A 22,618-nucleotide genomic window follows, 5' to 3' on the forward strand; every position below is an offset into this window, starting at 1 on the left:
GACACCGCGCCCGGCATTGAGCCCAGCGCGGGCGGCTCCGCGCTCCTTTCCGGTCCGTGCACAAAAAGGCCCTGAGCCCTCAGCTCTCCCAGCAGTTCCCGTTCCTCCCGGATCTGGGCGCAGTTCTGCAGCTGCTCTGCCCGCAGCCCGGCTCCCGTTGGCCTTTGGGCCGCACCGTGAGCTCACCGTCGCCTCGCGGCCCCCAGCGCCCTCAGCTCCTTCCCTGCGGAGCTCCTTCCCAGCAGCTCAGCCCCAAATCGCACTGATGGTTTTTCCTCCTGCACTGCAGGATCCTCCGTGTGCTGCCCCCCACACTGACCCCCATCGCGTTTCACTGCCCAGCTGTCAGCCTGTTCTGGTCTGGACGGGCTGAGGGAGCTGGGCTTGTTCAGCCTGGAGAAGAGAAGCTGCAGGGTGACCTGATGGCACCTTCAGTACCTAAAGGGAGCCTACAGACAGGAGGGGAGTCAGCTCTTTGAAAGGGGAGATGACAGCAGGACGAGGGGAAATGGTTTGAAGTTGAGGGAGAGCAGATTGAGGTTGGATGTCAGGGGAAGTTGTTTGGTGTGAGAGTGGGGAGGTGCTGGAACAGCTGCCCAGAGAGGCTGTGGATCCCCGTCCATCCCGTGGAGGTGTTCAAGGCCAGGTTGGATGGGGCCCTGGGCAGCCTGGGCTGCTGTGAGATGTGGATGTTGGTGGCCCTGCATTGGTGGGGGGTTGGAGCTTCGTGATCCTTGAGGTCCCTTCCAACCCAACCATTCTGTGATTCTGTGATTCAGGATTCATTGATTCAGTGATCCAAGGTGTTGTGTTGGTTCCAGTGCTCACATGTACTCCTTAGAACCATTGCCATGGAGGCACAGGCTCAGCTCTGGAAGCGCACTGAAGTGGGGGGAGCACAGAGGAGCAGCAGGGCAATGCAGAATTTGCTCTATCCAATCAAGTGATTGTGCTCTTTGTATCTGTTACAGTTTCCACGGAAATAAATAAGAGGCATTACTTCTGGGGTCACTTCCATGTGTTGGTTACTCTAACTAAACCTGCCTGCAGGCTGTGCCGTGCAGCAGATACGGCAAGGAGCCGTTTGTAGGAGGGCAATTTATGATGTAGGGCTTCCTTTCCCACGTACAAGTAGTAACAAATCAGCCTGGGCTGCGCCAGGCCGGCGATGAGGATTTCTGCTGTGCTCCTTCAGTTCTGATCACAACACCAAACGTAACATTGATATTTGGTGCCACAGCAAATTACAGAATCCTTGTGGTTGGAAAAGCCCCCAGAGATCTCCAGTACAGCTCCTCCCAGCCCCACGCACACTGCCCACATCTCCCAGTGCCACGTCCCACGTTCCTGGAACAGCCCCGGATAGTGACCCCAAGCCCTGGCAGCCGTGCCTGTGCCCAAGCACTCTTTGGACAAGAAATGGTGCTCTCTTCTGCGTGGGTGTCACTGGGAGATGCTCTTCTGCATGGAAGACGCTTTGGTTGGCCTTCCCTGGGGAGGAAAGAAGCAGACGGTTGTATTTTGGGTTGCATTTCTGCTTAAATGATGAGTGCTATGTGAGTAGGATGGCTGAAGAGGAAAGCTCGTGCCTCTGTGATATTTTGGGCAAAACCAGTGTCGAACGAGGGCTGTTTCTGATTCTGAGGTTGTTTACGTTAAAGAGAGAGAGTAAAGATGGCCACTGCCTTATTGCTTAATCTATTTCTCTTAATGGATTTGCTGTTGATGACTCTAATCCGTAGGAGAATTCTGGGGCTGTTGCAGTGAATGGTGTTTAGCTCGGCTTAGCCTGCTGATATCCCTCACTGGGGATTGGGGCTGAGCGCCTGGCCTCGCTCACAGCTGCGGGTGCAAATCCACCCCAGAGCTGGCCCAGGCCTGGGGGGGGGGTGCAGACCCCATAAAGTGGGGCAGGGGGGACAGGAGTGGGTTGCTGTAGTCTGTGGTCCCCACTGAAAGGCGCTTGGCTTCTTTTTGCCCCATCCCTGGATGGAGCCCTGGGCACCTGAGCTGTGTCTGGTCAGGGGCTGGCAGCCCTGCCTATGGTTGGAGCTGGGTGGTCTTGGAGGTCCCTTCCAACCCAACCGTGCTGTGATTCTAACTAGCCAACAAACTGGGAAGAAAGGAAAACAAGCCCTGGCAGCACTGATTTTCTCAATGCATGGTGTGTGGTCACCACTCTCGCTTATCTTCCCTTTCACTTTGCAGCTTTTGCTCACCATGGTAGCAGGAAATAGAGCTGCTTGCTTGTGGCCCTCAAAAATGAGCTTAAGGTGCTTCATGGTGGGGTCTTTCTCTGTTCCTTTCAACTTGGAGAATGAATTTTTGGGAGTACTTGCATGAGTTGCTGCGTGGTGCTTGGGAAATGGCACCCAGGGGTTTTGTTCTGCATCAGTTCCATGATCCATGAAACAGAGCAGTATGGATGAAATGTAAGAATTCTGATAGGGGAAGAGAACCAAGTAGGCAAAAAAACTCCATCCATTTATAAGTACATCAAATATTGGAGGAGAAGCCCCTTGGGGTACTCGGAGGACACCATGGCAAAGCCTTGAGCAGCCTGCTGTAATTTGGAGCTGTTTTTAGCTGGGAGTTGGTCTGAACGACCTCCAGACATCCCTTCCAGCCTGCATCCTTCTGCCATCCTAATGTTAAACGGATACGTGGGCTGCAAAGCTGTAGGAGAAGCTCATGGGAGGCTGCAGGGGGCCTGGGGAGCCTCCAGGCTGCAGGTCACAGGGTGCTGGGGATGGTGGGTTGTTTTTTTTTCCTTATGTTTTGGAAAACTCCCTGTGGTTACTCTGCTTGTAAGCAGGACTTGGTTTTGGGACAAGGTCAGGAGCTACGTGTGGTGTGGGCATCCTCCTCTGCATAACACAGGGCCCTGTAGACTGACCTGAGTTGCAAAGGACCTCAGTGCTCATCCAGTTCCAACCCCCTGCTGTGTGCAGGTCACCAACCAGCAGCCCAGGCTGCCCAGAGCCACATCCAGCCTGGCCTTGGATGCCTGCAGGGATGGGGCATCCACAGCCTCCTTGGGCAACCTGTGTCCACCAGCACCCCAAGGAGGTCCCATGTGCTGTGTCTCTGCTCGGAGCCAATGTCCTTGGAGTACTGCTGAGGTTTGCTGTCACGCGGGGGGAGCTGAAGGGCTCTTCAGTAACTCTTGCAGACTAATGAACACATCTGATTAAGGTTTGGCAGCTTTTGCCAATATTCCCCACAGCGAGCACGAATTCCCAGGCGGTTCAGTGCTCCGGATGGCAGAGAGCCCCCTCCTCATTAATGGGTGGATGGGAGCAAGCAGACTGGTGAGCGTGTTGGGCTGGTAATGCATGGAGGCAGCACAGAATGGTTCCTCTGCCATCCCTGGGGCTGTGTGTGGGCAGGACCCCTTATTGGGTGGGACCCCTTAATGGGGCTGCCATGAGCGGAGCCCTCAACCATCTGGGTTCCCTCCCCCATCCTCAGTGCTGTTCCCAGGTGTGGGTCCGTAACCTGGGCCATCACCCCATCCATGCATTGCTCCATCCGCAGGTGACGCTGCTGTTCTGCATTAAAGAACTCTGCTCTGTTGGTTGTGTAGGAGCTCTGTGCTCACCCGGTTGCTTGGTGTGTTTGCTGGGGCTGCTCGGAGGGGTCCTGTGCTGTGGTCTGTAGCTGGTAAGGTAACATAGAGCAACGTCTTCTGATGCACTGCAAAGCTTGGCAGCTGCTGGAGTTGGAATCCTGAAGCTTCAGTAATCCACATCCCAAGCAGACAAATGGATTCTGTTGGGTGGCTTTAGAGTTGCCATCAAGGGAAAGGTTTTGTGCACCACTGAGTGGCTGAAATAGCAGCAGTAATGACAGTGCAGGGGTGGAAGGTCGTTCCAGTGGTGGCTGATGGCTGAGAGGGGCGGATTCCAAACCCAGCTCTGCAGTGTGAGCTCTGTGGGCATGGGGTGGATGGGCACAGGGCTGTGGTTCCGCAGCACGTTGGCCGACAGCAGGCACTCCTCCTGGTGTTACTGTGGGTAAGATGGGTGAGAGAGATGAGGAGAAGTGGGGATTATTGAAATTCGGTGGGGAGAAGAAGTAGAAGGGAGCCAACATAGATTAGCTGCAAACCAGGGCTTCGTGGAACCGCTGAGCCGTCTCTGAGCGAGAAAACAGGAAGAGAATCATCGATTTTGCAGAGATGCAGAAAACAACGTCCCTCTGTTGGGGTTGTTTGCTGCTGTCCCTTGGCTGCAGACAATCCCTCGCCTTGTTGTGGGAAGCGGCACTGATGGGCTCTGTCTGAGCTGCAGGTGATGGGGATGAGCATCAGTGCTCTGTGCTGGGAGACAGGCTGGGAGATGGCAGAGCTTCATTCCAAAATGTAATAGCATTGAAGGATGGGAAGTTTGCTGGTTTTGCTTAACCAAGAGGTTCCCTTCGGCGACTCCTCGAGCCGAGCAATTGGATGCTGATGGCATCTGGATGTGTGTTTGTTGGCCTCGTCCTGTCACAGGGAGGATGTTCTTCCCCTGGGTGTTCTGGTTTGGGGACATTTTCCCAAAAATAGCCAACCCATAACCATTTCTGTTCTCTTTCCCCTTGTTATGGTAATGAATAACAGGGAAAAACCAAACCGCCCAGCCAACCAAACCAACAAAAAAGGCTCAAACTGAAGTCTCCATTCTTCTTTTTTGCCAGCAAAACCAGAGGAGCCCAAAGCAGCCGATGTCGTGACAGGGAACGACATCACAGCACCCCCCAACAAGGAGCTGCCCCCGAGCCCTGAGAAGAAGACAAAGGTAAGAGGACAAAGACCTCCCACCTCCTCCTCTGTGCTTCCATGGTTCCCTTTGCTGGCTTTGCTGCTTCTTAAGCCACAGCCACGAGTTCTGTTTTCTGAGCCGCCACTGGGGAACCGTTTTGTTGAAGCAAACGCCTTCAGTTCTGCAGTTGCAGCCTGTAGCAGAGTTGGCTGAAAAAGGGTGTAACGATTTGGGGTGAGCTTTTATTTCAAAGGTTGACATCTGCCATGCAGAAGTGGTAAAGGTATTCGGTGACAAGTGTGCTGTGCTGATACTCTCCTTGTTGGCAGCATTACATTTACAATGTAATTACATTACAATTAGCACGGAGATGTCCTGCTAAGGACCCCACACTCCCTCCCCTGATGAAGCATGGCAGAGCTCTGCCTCCAGCAGCATGCAGCCCTTGGCACGGCCCACATTCCTGCAGTTAGCACAGGGCAGGGAGCACTGGGCCACTGGAGTCGATGGGCTCAGATCTACAGCTTGCCATCCGCTGTGTGCATGCAATTTGGAAAGCAGCATCTTGCCTCCTGCATGCAGGACTGGATGCCAGGAGCAGCCATCACTAATCCCAGCTTTAGCAGCGCTTCCTTCTGTTGCTTCGGATGTCGCTGGAATCAATTTTTAGCAAACTGAATGGCAAAACTCCACTGGGCTCTGAAGGCACCGGAGCTGCTTCGTTGTCATCTCCGTTAGGCTCAGAAAATAGAAAGCTAATTCTTTTTCTTTCATTTTAATTACCGTTTTCTTATGTTCTTGCAGCTTGATATTTCAGTTTACCATGCGCTCTTTTTTTTTGTCGTGTTTTCTTTTGTTTTTCTTTCGATCCCGGATTTTGCTTTTTGAAAACCCATAAAGCCTGCAGCATCCACACCAGCAGCAAAGCCCACGGCAACGAAAGCCAGGCCCGCGGCCGCCACCAGCCCCAAACGGCCGGCCTCTGCCACTCCTGGCCCCCACAAAAAGCCCACCAGCCCCACGGCGGGCCCTCCTGCCACCACCACTCCCCAAGCGCCCGGCCAGCAGCACCACGCGGCCCTCCACCCTCACTCCAAAAGAGATTAAGCCAAAGGTAAGTACTGCCGTGCCGTTGTGGGGAGCTCCGAGAGCTTCACGTGCCCCCAGTTCTGCCCAGAAGTCAAAACGAACGCTGATCGTGGAAGGATAAGGCAGCAAATGGGATTTACTGTGTTGAGAGGCGTGCGGTTGTTGGGCACTGAGGAACTGGTGCTGCCCAGAGCTGTGGGTGCCCATCCCTGGAGGTGCCCGAGGACGTGGGGGGGTCCTGGGCAGCCTGAGCTGTGAGGCAGCCAGCTCATGGCAGAGGGTGGGTCTGGAAGTGGCTCTCAGGATCTTTCCAGCCCAACCATTCTGGGATTCTTTGGCTCTGTGGTCTTAAAGAACCCTTCCAATCCAACCATCCTATGGCTCTATGATCTTTAAGGACCTTTCCAGCCCAACCATCCTATGGCTCTATGATCTTTAAAGACCTTTCCAGCCCAACCATCCTATGGCTCTATGATCTTTAAGATCCCTTCCAACCCAACCATCCTATGGCTCTACGATCTTTAAGGACCTTTCCAGCCCAACCATCCTATGGCTCTATGATCTTTAAGGACCTTTCCAGCCCAACCATCCTATGGCTCTATGATCTTTAAGATCCCTTCCAACCCAACCCATCCTATGGCTCTATGATCTTTAAGCCATTCTTTTAATGGCTTAACAGCCATTCTGGGATTCTTTGGCTCTGTGATCTTAAAGGACCCTTCCAATCTAACCCAACCATTCTCTGGTTCTATGGTCTTTAAGGACCCTTCCAACCCAACCATCCTATGGCTCTATGATCACGTAGGTCCTTTCCAACCCGACAATTCTGTGTTTCTATGATTACTGACATTAGCTTGCATTAACCCACATAGAGCATCAGGTCTCAGGCATTTAGTTCTCACAAAGGTGATATGAAACTTGACTGCAGTCCCATGATTTTCCTTGTGAGCTGTCACAAAGCAGCAATATATTTTTCTGTTTCTCTATTTCTTGTCATTTTGAAATACAGATACACTGCAAACTCAAGATAACTGTTAAATCCAAACAAAAGCATGGGAAAACTGGATGGGGAACTTCAATATTAATATTGAAGGAGGAAAAACAGTTCGAACACTTCAGTATTTCCCACTGGTTATTTCTGTACAAAGGGCTGGAACTGGATGATCTTTAAGGTCCCTTCCAGCTTATGTCCTTCTACAGTTCTTCAGCCATTGTAGAACTATGCAGAGATAACTGGTACATTTATGGGCTTAGCAAACATCGTAGATTTGCAATTCTCCTCTAAGAGATCATCTGTGGACAGTTCTTAAAGCGTTTCATCTGAAAGCTCAAGTAAGGCATCCATGCACAGTGTTAACATCAGGGAATGTCCCTTGGATTTTCCCTACCCTGACTTCTGCATCGTGCAGACCTGGACTTACAGGCATGGAAATGTGGAGCATCCCTCCCCAGCCCTTCACATTCAAACCATGTAGGAATGGAATCAGCTTTTGCCTGAAATCCTGTTGATATTAAGTCGAATTTTAAGGTCTGGTGAATTTTCTGCTCTCAATGAAGTTGACAAATGAAACTTTCATCTCCTATCTCTGCTTTAATACACATTTGGCCAAGGTCCTATCTGTGTCTTACTTGTGTTCAAGGATTTACCTTCTAGACTTAAGAATACCTTCTACGTGAGAAAAATAAACCTATTTATTTCATGCTTTCTGCTGGCAGACACTTTGAAGAGGCCGTCAGTCAGCTGCTGGCTGTAACAGAACCTGTCCATTTCCAGGTCACAGATGCAAAGAGCCCAGATAAGAGGACCTCGCTCTCAAAGCCTCCATCATCTGCTCCTCGTGCTGCTGCCAGGAGCACCACTGCCACTCCTCGGACAACGGCCACCTCCCCTGTGACTGCAGCTGCTGGGGCAAAGAGCACCACTGCCTCCCCGCCCAAGAGGCCAACATGTAAGCATGCCCTCCTTTGTTTCCAGCAGGTCTCTTTCTATCCAGCTGCTGGTTTTTGGTTGAGTAGCACCAGCAGTTCACGCAAAGGGATGTGTCCATCATGTTGCTGCGTTCAGTAGTCGTTGTGTTGTCATCACCCTGTGAGTCCCAGTTGATTAAAATAGTCTCTTAATAAGCAAGCAAGGTTGATTCGTGGTTAATGCAACTACTGAGCATGTTTGATTTACGAGTAAGGACTCAGCTGCTGTCTGAAGTCTGTCTCCAGCTGGAGTCTGGTGGCTCTTCCCTTTGACCAATGCTTGGAGAGCTTAGAAATCACATCAGCTTCAACTGAAACCTGTGTCCATCCAGGGCACTGCTGCCACGAGGGAACTTCCCATGAGTTTAACACAGCCAACACAGCAACATGTTGGCCTCCTGAAAGCATTATTTTCACCCATCTCAGTAGTTTGAGAGATTTAACTTCAGATGAAAACGTATTGAAATGTTCTCATGTGGTTGGACCTCATCATCACTTATCAGAATGCCATGGAATCACAGGATGCCTTGGGTTGGTTCCAACCCTTAGATTTGCCAATGAACTTCTAAAAACTAATGCACATTAATTGCTTTGCTCTATGAGTCCCAGAGCATGAATTTATAACCCGTATTTCCTGAAAGAGGAATGGTGTTATAACTGTGCTGAAAGATATTACACTAGATGTACATCCCACGCTTTTTTTGCTCGGGGGGAAAATATAATTAATCCTGTGCAGAGGAAGTGTTGCACTTTGCAAGAGCTGTGTGTCTTAACTCATCCTGTGGACGTTCTGTTAGAATTCCTTTTGTTTGCTCTGTTATGCAAACTGCAGCACAGAATGCTTGACACATTTTAATGAGTTCAGCTGAGTTAATTCCTCCTTCCAAAACTGAGATGCAGACAAAGGAGAAGTGTCATCTGCTGACATCTGAAAGGAGATGGAGTCACTGATGCAGAGACAGAGGGAAGTCGTTCCAAGTGACAAGATGTGCAGTGGAAGGGGCTCCTGTGCTACTGGGGGTGTGGGACATGGCCAGTGTACAGAGGGGAAACTGGTGATGGAGACTTGAGGGCAGCTGGAGGAGCTCCACCAGGAACTAAAGCTGTCCTGGGTCTGGGAATGCAGAGGGGAGGCAGGGTTGGTGGAAGAGCCCCATCCCTGGAGGTGCTCGAGGCCAGGTTGCATGGGACCCTGGGCACCTCCTCTGGTGTTTGGTTTGGGGTTGGCAGCCCTGCCTGCAGCATTGGGCTGGAAGAAGGGGGTCTTTGAGGTCCCTTCCAACCCAGCCACTCTGTGACTCTGTGAAAGAAGGGAGACTTCTTTTGGAAGGGGACAAAGTGATGGTGCTGTGAAGCCGTGATCCACTGCAGGTCAGGCAGAGCAGATGCAGCTCCAGCAGGGTCCAATGGAGAGGATGGAGAGCTGGGTCTCATCACAGCCTAGCATCAAGCCAGATAATAACTTTCTGGCTGAAGATGACATTTCAGAAGGACACCTGCTCTTGATTTTCACATGTTAAAACCCACACCCTGCCACATCCCTGTGGCTTGCCCAAATGTTTTATCATTCTCACTGTATAAACGTGTGGATGGTGGCTTCTTTGGAAGTTGCACGGCATCACTTCTTTGGGTGCTGGCAGTCACTCTCCCTACCAAAGAAGAGGTCTGAGTTACGTTCAGTGCTTGTCCCACCATTACAGACTATTTTCCCAGTACTGGGTCTTCAGCTGACGTGAGTGGGCTTCCAGCACCTGGTCCTTGCTGACACGAGCAGAAATAATCACAGCTCTTTCTGTGTCAGCGTTTGCTCCTCACACCTTCATTCTGGGCTGCCCTGCCCTGCTGCCAGCAATCCTAGTCCTGGGGTCTGCAGGAGGGAGATCCATTTGGTTCGAGAGGACCTTGTTATGTGATCGGCTTTAATTAGCTATCTGTCCTTAAGGCCTTATTAAATTATTCCGGTGTGTTTCATCTCATTAGCCTGTGTCTTATCTGTGGTGTTTAACTGAGTGCTTTTAGTCTGGATGGAATGACCAGGATGACCTGACCTATCGTTATCTGCCCCTTTTTTCTGAGCTGATGTGCCATGAAATTCCCCCTCGGCCCCTGGAGAGTACCAAAAAACCTAAGATTGTTACAGGAAATTAAGCGTTATCATAATCAACCCATTCAAATAAGGTTCTGTTTGTGTATTTCAGTCCATGATTTTTTACCTTGATGGTAAAAAATGTGCACGGTTTTGTTCTGCTGTGAGAAAAGATGTGTTCCTGGTTTAGTGACCTCTGCCTGGGTGGGATGTAATCAGGTCAGCATCACTGGCCTTTGCCCAGAGGCACATTTTCACTTTAGTGATTGATTTTATTTTTATATGGTTATAACAGGCCCCAAAATGCGCAATAACCTCTGTGCAAGGAAATTGGCTGACAGTGATCTACCAGTGACACCAAGGTTATGGGTGGACAAACGTTTGTTTTTGCTGTTAGTTAAAGAAAGGCTTTAGAAAGCAGTGAACGTAATGCTGGAGTGAGTGCCATCAGATTGTGGAAGTTATTTTAGGGATAGAAGCAGTGTGTGGTGACCTCTGGGGGAGGCTGTGCTGCTCACCTGCACTCGTTGGCTTTTCCCACTGAAGTATCATAGAATCATGGAATCACAGAACAGCCTGGGTTGCAAAGGAGCACAGTGCTCATCCAGTTCCAACCCCCTGCTGTGTGCAGGTCGCCAACCAGCAGCCCAGGCTGCCCAGAGCCACATCCAGCCTGGCCTTGGATGCCTGCAGGGATGGGGCATCCACAGCCTCCTTGGGCAACCTGTGCCACTGCCTCACCACCCTCTGCATGAAAAACTTCCTCCTCACATCCAACCTAAACCTCCCCTGCCTCATTTCAAACCATTCCCCTTGTCCTATCAGTGCTAACCACACGTTCTGCATTGGGCAGCCATCAAGACCGATGCAAAGCCTGCAGATGCCAAGAAGACCACTGCGAAGTCCCCATCAGGTAACTCCGCTGTTTCCATCTACTCAAATCCTTTGTTTGCGGCCTCTCTGTGCCTTCCTGGCCCCGGGGCGCTTTGTGGCCGTGCCATCTGACCCCCCCTCCTTTCCCATCCTCCCTCCACTGTCCCTGTGCTCATTGCAGCAGACCTGGCCCGCCCTAAGAGCGCTGCTGGAAGCGCTGTGAAGAGCAGTTCCACCACCCCCAGCACCACCACCGGCACCACCAGCACCGCAGCCGTGCCCGGCGCAGCCGCCAGCCGCCCCAAACCCAAACCTGCAGCAGCCAAACCCACCACCACCACCTCCAGCACCGCTGCGGATGCAAAGAAACCACCTGCAAAGGCTGCAGCCAAACCCAGCGCCGCCCCCAAACCGCTGCGCCCACCCAGCAGTGCTGCTGCTCCAGACCTGAAAAACGTCCGTTCCAAAATCGGCTCGACGGATAACATCAAGCATCAGCCTGGTGGAGGAAAGGTACGTTCCTTCCAACTTGAGAACTGCGTGCTCTCTGAAACTGTAGCTCTCAAGTGTTCTGGGTGCTCGTTGCTGGTGTTGGTGGCTGTATCCTCGCTGCTCTTCTCGTGTTTACGCCCTGCAGAGCTCCTCTTTGGGTTCTTGGTTTGTGCACAAGGCATTAACAAAGCAGTGAGAGTGGTGTACGGAAGGAATCCACCAGAAAAGCCTTCCTGGCACACGTACAGGAATTCACAGTGTTGTGGTTCCGTGTTTGCTGTACATCCTGACATAGAAAGTAGTTGGTTTTGGGAGCCTTGCCTATGTTCCAAAATGTTGCCTTTGGAAAGAGGATTTGAGTCTGCTGGATGGTACAGAGGTGAAGTAACACACTGTGATGCAGGAAATCTGGATTCAGGAGCAAGTCCCACAGATCCTTCCCCAGGTGTAGGGGCAGGGACCGTGCTCAACGTGTCAGACCTAAAGCTGAAGTTAATCTGCACCTATTGCTCTTACATAGAACCGTAGAACCACAGAATCATTGTGGTTGGAAAAGACCTCTAAGGTCATCTAATCCAGCCATCAACCCATGCCCACTAAGCCATGTCCCTAAAGGTAGGGATTCCAGCTTTCCCAGCAAAGGACATCTGTACCCACACCAATTCAAGGGATGTGCTGTGAGCTCTGTTGGCAGAGCTTTTGTGGTCCCACCAACATGGTCACTGGTTAAGGATGGGATGCAGGTTCTCCACGTGCAGCTGCAGCCCACAGGGTCATAGAATGATAGAGTTGTGAAGGTTGGAAAAGACCACCGAGCCCAAGCATCAACCCTTCCCACCATGCCCACTGTGTCCCCAAGTGCCACTTCTGCCCTTTGGATGATTCATGGTGGCCACAATAAAAGAAGTGTTGGATGAGCTGTAGGGAGCAGTACGTGCATAGATAACACTTGAGGCTCTCCATCAGTAATGGGCTTAAATTGCATTTTCACTGCCGTGTAAATGGTGCAGGTTTGGGGATATGCTGTAGCCCTCTTCTGAGGGCTTTAATCGTTTTGTGGATATCCTTCATCATAAAAGCTTTATTGGATATCGCCTAGCAGGTACACCCATCATTGCCCAGCAGAATCAGTCAGCAGCTTGTCTACAGTCAGAGGGCTTCAGGTTCCACAAAGTGGAACGAATTCACCCACTTACCTTTGCTGCAGCTCTGCTGGAATGAATGGAGATGGGACCTACAGCTTCCATCTGACGCCAAGGGAGCGCAGCTGGTGCTGGGAGCCCAAATCTCTTTGGCACATGGAAGTCAGGGTGTTGTTTTGTGGGGCTGTGCGTCACGGAGCATCGATGTGTGCGTGGAATTGCCCTGCAGTTACGAGTCTGTGAGCTGTGCTCTACTGCAGCGTGGTCCCCTGAGCTTGGAGGTGTGGGAGATAAACGTTCGCTCCACAAAACAGTTTCTGGAAGTGACAGTAAGAAGAACTGCAGAACTTTGAGGCGAGCAGAATGGGGACCCTTCCCAGTACAACACGCTGCAAATTGAAACCAGACTGATGTTCAGAAATGCTTCTGGTATCTGCTCAGAAAGGACACGTACGGCTGCTCTGTGGTTTAAACCATGGTGGGGCTTGGAGGGTTGCAGTGCTCTGTGGCTTGCAGGGTTACTGTGTTGGTTCAAGGGGATGTGCTTCCACGTTCTGTTTGACTGCCCTTTATTTTGTTGCCGTTTTCATAGAGGTGCTAAATTTGACTTCTGAGGAAAGCTGTCCTTTTTGTACTCTTCTTTATGCTGGGTGCTTCCAGGGCATCAGAACGCCTCAGTGCCGAGTGCTGAGGCTTTGCTTCCTGGTGGGTCAGGGAATGCAGGACAAACTGCTGCTCACCTGGATCCAGAGCAGCAGACGAGTGGGTAATCTCAGGCAGTTGGTGAATTTTTCTATTATTGTACGTTTTTATTCCATCTTCTGTTTAATGGGATTAGCTATATTCACCCGCATTGGGTTAGCTGCAAAATTACAGCAGCTCTTCATTCCCAAGCCTGAGTCCAGGCAGTGTGGGGCTGAGAGTGGGAGCACGGCTGTGTGTGGGGTGGAAGCTGCAAGCAAAGCAGATGTGCCAGCTGTGTGGATCCCCCAGGTCTGCACGGTGCCCTCCATGGGAAGGAGGTGGTCCTGTGCTGCTGTTGGGTTAACCCAAGGTTGGGGTCAGTGTGTGATGGTGTCCTGTTGGACACCTGGCTGTGTGCTGGGCCTGGGCTGCGTTGCTCAGGTCTCTGGGGTTGGCAGCTGTGCTGTGTGTATGGGGAGCCGGGATTCCCTGCCTTCCTGCCCGTGCCTTTGCTGTTGCTGGTTGAAACCATCCATTTGTCTCCATCTAGGGGAAGGTAGAGAAAAAGCCAGAATCAACCGCTGCTGCCCGAAAGTCTGAGCCCAATGCGGTCCCTAAAATGGCTCCAACTAAAACAGCCGTAACAAAAGAGGGTGTCCCAAAACAGCCCAATGGGAAAGTGAGTTTCTTTCAGACTTTTCTCTATGGGAGATGAAGGACAACATTTCCATTTTGAGTCACTTTCCCTTCTCTTCAGCTCTCCTGCTTTCTCCTGTCAGTGTCACTGTCCCTTGCACAACACTCCTCCAGCTCTTCCCTGGGATGTGCTCAGTAAAACACCTGGAGATCACGATGGTAGTGATGTCTGCATTCTGTGAGCGTTTCCAGAGTAGAGTTCTCCATTTGCACTTCTAGCCCTCATTTTGAGTCGGAAGAGCCTCAGGACCACCTTTCCCTTAAGACCACTTTTCCTACACGGCGCTCATTTGGCGAGAGCCGCAGTGCATTGCTGTGGGTATTGCAGAGCATTAAGGGCTCTTCCCTGCAATATTCCCATCCACTGCCTGCGAGCAGCTCGGTGTGGTGGGCAGCCACCACTGCCCCAGCTCAGGTGGACTCGGGGAGAGCCTGTAATGAGCAGACAGGGTTTGTGCTCCACGGAAGGCGGTAAACCTACATGAACTCAGTGGCCAAAGTGCATTTTTCAGAAAGGGTTGCACTGAATCCAGTCTTTCTGAACGGGACGAGTTGCTGGTGGAAACCTGCTGCAGTGAGAGTGTTCCGGTGCTTCCTTTCGTGCTTTGGGTTCATCTCCTCTTTGCAGCAAGTGCTGTGGGGTTCAGCTTTTGCCACGGGGAGTGCTGCTCAGCAGCTCCCACTGAGCGCTCGCTGTCACTAACCCCATGGACATCTGGCACTCCAACTCAGTTAATTAACCCCTGGGAATCACAGGCAGCCCGTGTAGTGCACTGCTTTGGGATTTGGTAAAAAAAAAATAAAAAGGCCTGATGGTTTAAGGGGAAATAGTGCATCTCTTTAACGTAAGACTCATCGGATCAAGTGGGAGGGAGGTCGGGCAGCCTTCAGTGGGATGTGGGGTCTCTCAGCCCGGGCTTCACTGCCCACGGCTGCTGGAGGACATTCCCAGCCCCGCAGCCGATGTGTGAGCACAGCCCCGCTCCAGCCTGCGGGACACGGCAGCCCATGGCTCTGCTGGGCGACTTCGAGCCCCGTCCCCCCCCAGCTCCCCGGGCAGTGCCACACTCACACTAACACTGCGTGTGCAGCTCTTGTTCCGTTCACGTCTTCACTTCTCTCTCGCTCTCCTCTCCGTTGCTCCCACCCCCGTTTCTGCAGTTGCTGTGAGTTTAACACAGCTCCGTGTTTGTCGCCGTTCGGAGCGTCCTCTCCAGCCACAACGCTAACCGGTCCTCTCCCTTGTGTTGTTTTCCATTCTGTAACATTCCAGGTCCAGATAGTCTCCAAAAAAGCGAACTACAGCCATGTTCAGTCCAAGTGTGGTTCCAAGGACAATATTAAGCATGTCCCTGGAGGTGGGAATGTAAGTATGGACTCTGGGCGAGCTGTCTTTCTACTAACTCCTGCTCATGTACTGTGTTTCTGTATGTCAGTCCCATGGATGCTCTGCTCCTGCAGAACGGTGTGGCAGAATCTCAGGGCTCGTGCAAACAGCGTGGGCTGGAGACCCTCCCTCCCCATCGGTGGGTTCTGTGGGTGGGTGCTGCTGCACTGTGACAGCTGCAGCTCCTGACCTATTTCTCGCCTCGTTTACGCGGTATTAATTGAGCGAATGGAGATGTGCTCGATGCTGACCCTGCAGTTCCTGCGCTGTGGATTCCCTCTGCAGTCAGTGGAGGCTCATCAGTCCCTGACCTGCTTCTGCTGTCTGATATAGGATGAAATGAGGTGTGCTGAGTCAGATTCGTTTCCCTCTGTGTGTCACAAGAAGGGAGACTTCAGCAGAGGAGGGGAAGGCTGGGAGTCAGCCTTGGAGCTGCAATTAGCTTCTGACAGTGGAGGCTGCTGTAAAGGCTGCTGGTATCTCTGGCAGCAGAGCTGAGCTCGTTGAATGCAAGGCTCATCTCGTGGTGTCCGTGTGCTTGGTTTGCTGGGCTGTATCCTGAAAGCATCTGGCAAAAGAAGACAAGGTAACTACACAGGTGCTAAATCATAGGATCATGGAATGGCCTGGGTTGCAAAGGCCCACAGTGCTCATCCAGTTCCAACCCCCTGCTGTGTGCAGGTCACCAACCAGCAGCCCAGGCTGCCCAGAGCCACATCCATCCTGGCCTTGGATGCCTGCAGGGAGGTGGTGGTAGCCTGGCAGACACAGTCGGTGCTGTCCTGCTGTACTCGTGGTGGTTTTGGTGGATGCTTCCAAAAAGACACCGAAGTATTCGGCACAAAGGGCTCACTCTGTTGGTGTGTATGGATGCTGGGCTGAGGAGCAGTGCCAGCACATCTCGTGGTGCCCGACGGCCGTAGAACTCCAGGTGTCTCTGCGTGGTGTTGGCACTCAGTGCTGGGTTCTGTTGGACACCAGGCTCAGCAGCCCCAGCCCTGAGGTTGGTGCTGAGGCCGCTGCTCCGGGGAGCACGGTGTGTGTGGATGGGGCTGGGCACTGCTGCAGCACCAGTTAGAATCATAGGAGCACAGAACGGCCTGGGTTAAAAGGCCCACAGTGCTCATCCAGTCCCAACCCCTGCTGTGTGCAGGTCGCCAACCAGCAGCCCAGGCTGCCCAGAGCCACATCCAGCCTGGCCTTGGATGCCTGCGGGGATTCCTTCCTATTTCCATCACATCTGACAGAAATACAGCAGCACAAGGATGAATTTCCTGGGCAGAGCCTTTCTTCTGCTTTAGTGTTTTTCCCCCCTTCTTTTAAAGAAAGCAACAGTAAAGACGCAGATTTTCCACCATGCAGGTGGAGTGAGTATTGCTGAAGGTTTAATCAGATTTGGGCTTTGCATGTCGTTTCCCTACCCTTTGGCTTTAGCTGCATAGCTGGGTGAGGTGATGGGCAGAGATAGAAAATGTACCAAGGGATGAGGGTCACCCTTCCTACCAGAACCTCTGCATGGAGCGTCGGAGGCTAAACTGTGCCTGGCAGTGAGGTCTGATGTTTGGCTCTGCAGGCGCCAGCCCTGCTCGTCTCCCGCGGCAATCTGAGCTCAGCGACTCGTGTTAGAGTTGTTACACTTCCACTGAGGTAGAATTGTTTGGATCCCCGGAGATGTCAGGTGACTGCATGAAATGAAAGACACAGGGGCTAACTTTGGAGCAGGGGGGTCTTTCCCCCACCTGGAGCTGCAGGGAGGAGCTTTAAGGCGTGAAGCTGGGCTCGGTGCAGTGCGCTGGACCCACGGTCAGAGAATAGATGTTTTTAGAGCAGAAAGACCCAAAACCAGTGACTCCTCGCCTGCACCACTGGGCTAACATAGAGAAGATGCTTCTCCCCAAATTCAAACCGATGTCTGTAAGAGCTGTGTTGGAACATTTGGCTCATTACTGGTTTTGAAGATGGTTTGCTGAGCATGAATGTGTCACGATTTTACGGATGCATCACCCTAGATGTTTTTTTCCTGAGACATTTTCTCTGCCGGTATCAGATCACTGATAGAGTGAGGTTAAGCAGTGATGGGAAGCAGCTCCCACGCACTGCTTGTCTCTGAGGGCAGCTTGTTCTCACCAGTTGTTCCATCTGGGCACGATCATTGAACCACAGAACCATTGCAGTTGGAGAAGCTGAGATCCCCCAGCCCAACCTCCACTGAGCAGACAGGATGGGGAACGTGGCAATGAGAGCAGCTCCTCTCTGTCCCTCTGCCACGGATGTGCCATGAACTCAAAGCATTGCTGGTTCTTGCCCATATGTTAGCTTTGACCTGCCTTTAGTTTCTCTCTGCTCACATTAACTGCTCTGGGTTGGCGCAGGTCTACAGGTGATGCCAAAGCGTTGGGCATTCAGTGGCTGGGAGGTTGGGGGTAGGTAAAGAACACAGTGCAAAGGGGTGTGGGTTCAGGAGGTGTGACCCGATGGGGGGATGGCACGTTGGCCTCCAGATGCCCAGGAGTGGTTCTTTGTGTTCAGTTCTTTCTTTTTGTCTCTCCAGGTGCAGATCCAGAACAAGAAAGTGGACCTCTCCAAAGTGTCCTCCAAGTGTGGCTCGAAAGCAAATATTAAGCATAAGCCAGGTGGGGATTTTACCATTTCCTCATCGTTTGTCTGCAGAAGGTGAAGTCGTTTATGTATTGCCCTGCAGTACTGAAGTAGTTCAGGGGCTTTGTTGCTCCCAGGCATATTTCCAGAAGGGCTGCCTGGTTCGTAGTGGTTTCGAGTGCAGAGGAGGGACGGGGAGATGCCTTACCTTGGAGGTAACCCACTGCAGTGCTTGGATAGGCACCGGGGCTGCCTCTGGGGCATGGAAGCTTTATTCACACTCGGAGAGCTCCAGGGCTGTGCTGGGGAAGGAGCCATGGGAGGATGAGTGCCCTCTGTGCAGGTGGTAGAGCAGCTATGAAGGAAGCGTCAGCCTCCAGCTCAGCAGCAGCTCCTGATTTATTTGGGCTCTTCAGTGCCGTATTGAGATGAGGGTGCAGGAACTGTTTGTTCCCCACTGAGAGCACAGTGACAGCCTGCAGACTCCAGGCACCATGGCTGGCAGCACATTGTGCCTCTGTAGCATCCTGAAGCGTGGCCAGCATGCTGCCTCGTGCTGCTATGGCTCTGTGTGGGGCAGCTACTGCACGGAGGACTCGTGGCAATGGAACATCCGTGTGCAAGGGATGAATCTCAGTGACCAGAGCTGGAAGCCATTTTCACACACTTGTGCTCCTGGTGTTTCCTGCCCCTCTCTGCCAGCACGATGGGTTGAAAGCAGTTCAGCCGTGCACACAGAGCTCCACAGTTGAACACATCACAGCTCCCGCGTTGAGAACGTGGTGCCACCACTGTGACCTCTGTTTGTTCAGCCATCTCATGATGAGCTCTGTGCAACAATGCTGCCCTTGTCCTGGGGTGAAAGCAGAGTGATCCATCCAGAACTCTCTGCTGTCAGAGGTTCTCACTGGTTTGGTTGGACCCGATCGGTTGGCTCCCACTGTTGGCCACACCAAGGTGGTGCCAGTGGGGGAACTGCAGCCATCCGTGTTGCTGAAGGGCTGTGGTTGTTTCCTGACCTTCGGTGCCCATCCATCTCCACGTGTGCCCTCAGTGTCCCCTCCACTTCCATCTCCTGCCATGGTGACACGTGGCTCTGTGTGTCCATCGCAGCGGTGGGGTGGGAATGGGAATGCACAGGGAGAATTTGGGAACCAATCTTAGGCATATTTGCAACCACTGCATTCTGTGGCATCTTTGCCTGTATTTCTGTTGTGGGCAACTTTTACGGTTGGACTTCATGTTTGCACGGTGGGATGCTGGGGGTTCCTCTGCGGGTCGGGAGGGGACGGTTGGGGTAGAACCATTCAGAGCCCCCCATGAATTCACTCCTCCTCAATCTTGTCCTAGGGGGAGGAGATGTCAAAATCGAGAATCAGAAGCTGAACTTCAAGGAGAAGGCCCAAGCCAAAGTGGGTTCTCTGGACAACGTGGGACATTTGCCAGCAGGAGGAACGGTGAAGGTGGGTGCAGCGAGCTCTGGTACATCAACGTAGGGCTGACATTTGGTTCTTCTCCTTCTCCCGCTGTTAGCGCAGCCCAGCCTCTCCACCCCGGCCTTTTATAGCCACCTCTTTCCGTAGCCCGCTGTGAGCCCCAGCAGTGTGACTCACAGAGGAGAGCTATGAACACACTGGCAGCCTGAATGGGTCCCCGCTGTGTGTTACGTGTAGGGCTCGAGCTGCCCCATCACATCCCTCCCCCAGCACCCTTAGCACGGGGTGTGCTCTGAGCTGTGGGACGTCAGAGGAGCTGTGCAGGACTTCCTCCCCTTCTCCTTTTGCTCCTCAGTGAAACTGCTGAGACCCCAGCTGCTATTGCTGGGAAATGGCACCAGCAGTCCGTCCCGCAGCTCAGCCCAAAGGCCCTTTGACTGAGGACGAGGGGGGATTTGTGCAGTGTTGTGTGATTCACAGCTTCTCCCCATGAAAGCAGAACTCGAGCTGCCCCCATCCTGAGCTCTGCAAATTGATGTCTGTTCCTTGGGGAGGGGAGGACCGAGCTGTGGTCCCAGAGTGCTTGGAGTGGTGCTGGGAACTGCAGCCTCGTACATCCACTTGTGCTGCAGCTTCTCTGGCAAATGCTGCTTCTGAATGGCAAAGCTGGGACCTGGCTGTGCCCCCAGCAGGAGGGGGGAAGCCCTGGACCACCGAGCCCTGTGCTCATCCCAGCATCGCTCCATGGAGCACCTGTGGGTGGTGGAGGGCCCTCAGGTGCTGCTGGGTTGGGCTGTGGGAGTGAACGCTGTTCCAAGAGCTGATGCTGCCCGGGAGGGCAGAGAGCAGTGCTGCACTGAGCCCCGTTAAAACGTGGCAAGAGGTGATGCTGGGACAGGCCGGGTCTCTCCCATCTCCAGTCCTTTGTGTAACCCTCAGACTGACAGAATGGGCTCAGCGAAAAGCTGAAAGCTGCTCTGGGAGAACTGCTGCATAGGTTGGGACAGAGACCTCAGTGCAGTGATGCATGACTGCTCCCCTTTGTTGGGGTCCCTACCCATATGCTGGTGCTGTTTGCTGCTAACTCAGGGCCTGTCAAATCTTAGCTGGTCTGCATTAGTCTCATTTTTCCCAGTCTCCATTGGAGCTGTGGGTGCCCTGGAGGTGCCCGAGGCCACGGCTGAGCCCTGGGCAGCCTGAGCCCTTGGGATGGGGCTGAGGGGTCCCTGCTAACCCAGCCATGCTGTGGTTCCATGGCTCTGTGATCTTTAAGGACCCTTCCAGCACAACCATCCCGTGGTTCTGTGATACGGAAGGTCATGGCCGTGCTTTAGTTGAGCAAGCAGGTACAGCAGCAGTCCTTGTTCCCCACGGAGGGGGCTTTATAGGGCAGGGGCACAGTGTAAGAGCAGAGCTGCTGTGAACTGGACGCCAGCAGGAGCAGGTGACCGCAGGTGGGATTTGGGGCAGAGCAGGACAGGGGCTTCTCTAAAGGCTGCCTTCCTGGGCCCAGTTCCTGTAGTCCAGCATCAAAGCTTGGCCATCCAGGTTGGGGATCCACTGCATTTCCTTTAGGTCTGGTGCATGAATGCATCCAAGAGAGCCGGTGGAAGCCCCTTCACTGTAGGCACCCGAGGTCAGGGGATGGGCTCTGAGCACCCGGTGGGTTGCAGGGAGTTGGGTTAGGTGACCTTCAAGGTCCCTTCCAACTCAAACCATCCCGTGGTCCTGTGAGTCCGTGGGAGGCGTTGGCTCCACGGAGCTGCACGCATCCAACTCAGCTCTGGGCACGCAGGGCTCTGCCCTCCTCCCGGCTCCGAGGGGCCCCGAGCCCACAGGGGGGGCGGAGGGGCTCAGACGTCACCCCCCGGCGCCCCGTCTCCTATTGACCGCTCCTGTCGTCCTCCCCACCCCGTTGTTGTCTCCTTGTAGGCTGAGGGCAGCGCGGAGCCAGAGCAGCTCCCGCCAGCCCCTCAGAACGGAGAGGTGCGAGCGGCGCAGGCAGGCAGCGCCCTGCAGGAGAATGGCGTAGGGCCGGCGGTGCCCACTGCCCTGAGCGGTGGTGACCAAAGGGAAATTCAGAGCTTCGAGACTCAGATACAAGAAACAAGTAAGTGCCCGCGCTTCTCTGCACGCTGCCGGGGGGTGGGAGAGCACCGATCACAGCCCGCTGTCCTCCCAGCGTGGAGCTGTTTGTAGCGACGGCCGTAGGGTTCCTGCTGTTGTTTTAACTCGGAAAATTGCCTTTTATCTTCCAGGCATCTAACGATGACATTCTGCTATCGTCTCCCGTCCCCTTCTCCCCCTTCTCTCCTCTCCCCATCCCTCCCCCCTCTCCCCCCGCCCTTTGTCGCTGCAGATTGAATCCCACAAGCTGACGTTCCGTGAGAAGGCGAAGGCGCGCACCGACCACGGAGCGGACATCGTCGTCGCCTCCAAACCCCCCACCCTCCCCAGCAGCACCTCTGCCAGCGACAGCCCGGCCTCCCCGGCACCGCCGCAGCCGCCGGCTCTCCCCGCAGCGCTCCCGCAGCAAGGCTTGTGACCCCCCGCCCCGCGCCCCGTAACGCAGCTTGGCTCTCTTCACGCGGCCTCCGGCTTTCACGCGGGACGGGGATGCGCCCAGTCGGGCCCCCAATCCCTTTTGGGCTTCCGGGGGTTTGGGGGTCGGTGCTGTGCTGTCCTGGGGGCTCCGGGGGGAGCGCGGCGGCGGCCGAAGCCGGGCTGAGTTAATAGGGATAAGCTGTGATTTCTTTCTTTTTAAGAGAACCCCCTTTTCCTCCTCGCTGCTTCGTTCCCTGACCCCATTGACGCCGTTACCACACACATTAGGGCTGTTTTAACTGTTGACTTTTACCTTTTATTCTTTGTGACGACGTGTTGATGATTTATCGTGCTACAAACCCACACTGAGGTTCCTTTCCTCTTTCCTTAACCATAGCAGAGTAGGGACATTAACCGCTGCTGCAGTGCTGCTTCTTACTGACATATCCAGCAGTCGTAACTTTTGTTGTTGGTTGGTTGTTTTGTTTCTTTTTTTTTTAAATATTTTAAAAACGATGGAGCAAATTCATGGGATTAAGCCATGTCTGAAAGCGAAAGGCGTAGGGATGTGTTGAAGGAAAGCTTCTTGCTGAGCAGTTCAGGCAGAGCTGTGTTGGCTGCAGCTGGACACGTTGCGTTGGTGCCAGCCCCGGTGTGCGGCGAGGTTCGGTTGGCTGTTGGTTGGTTGTTGGTTGGATTTTGGCTGGCTGTAGTTTGGTTGTTGGTTGGTTGTTAGTTGAATTTTGGCTGGTTGTTGGTTGGCTGTTGGTTGGTTGTTGGTTGGATTTTGGTTGGTTGTTGGTTGGCTGTTGCTTGTTGGTTGGATTTTGGCTGGTTGTTGGTTGGCTGTTGGTTGGCTGTTGGTTGGTTGTTGATTG

General features: G+C 53.2%; 1 protein-coding gene across 1 annotated transcript in view; it reads left to right on the forward strand.

The window, feature by feature from the left end:
- MAP4 (microtubule associated protein 4) overlaps nt 1–21,583 on the forward strand; it is a 241,347-nt gene extending 219,764 nt beyond the window's left edge. Inside the window, 12 exon segments of the mRNA XM_019616165.2 lie at nt 4,681–4,781; nt 5,646–5,792; nt 5,794–5,859; nt 7,609–7,783; nt 10,742–10,801; nt 10,943–11,274; nt 13,630–13,758; nt 15,049–15,141; nt 17,714–17,795; nt 19,111–19,223; nt 21,129–21,306; nt 21,455–21,583. Coding sequence (XP_019471710.1) covers nt 4,681–4,781; nt 5,646–5,792; nt 5,794–5,859; nt 7,609–7,783; nt 10,742–10,801; nt 10,943–11,274; nt 13,630–13,758; nt 15,049–15,141; nt 17,714–17,795; nt 19,111–19,223; nt 21,129–21,306; nt 21,455–21,462 — 1,484 coding nt within the window. The 3' untranslated portion in view covers nt 21,463–21,583.
- Nucleotides 21,584–22,618: the final 1,035 nt, after the last annotated feature.

Source organism: Meleagris gallopavo, chromosome 6 (assembly GCF_000146605.3).
Source record: "Meleagris gallopavo isolate NT-WF06-2002-E0010 breed Aviagen turkey brand Nicholas breeding stock chromosome 6, Turkey_5.1, whole genome shotgun sequence".
Lineage (NCBI taxonomy): Eukaryota > Metazoa > Chordata > Aves > Galliformes > Phasianidae > Meleagris > Meleagris gallopavo.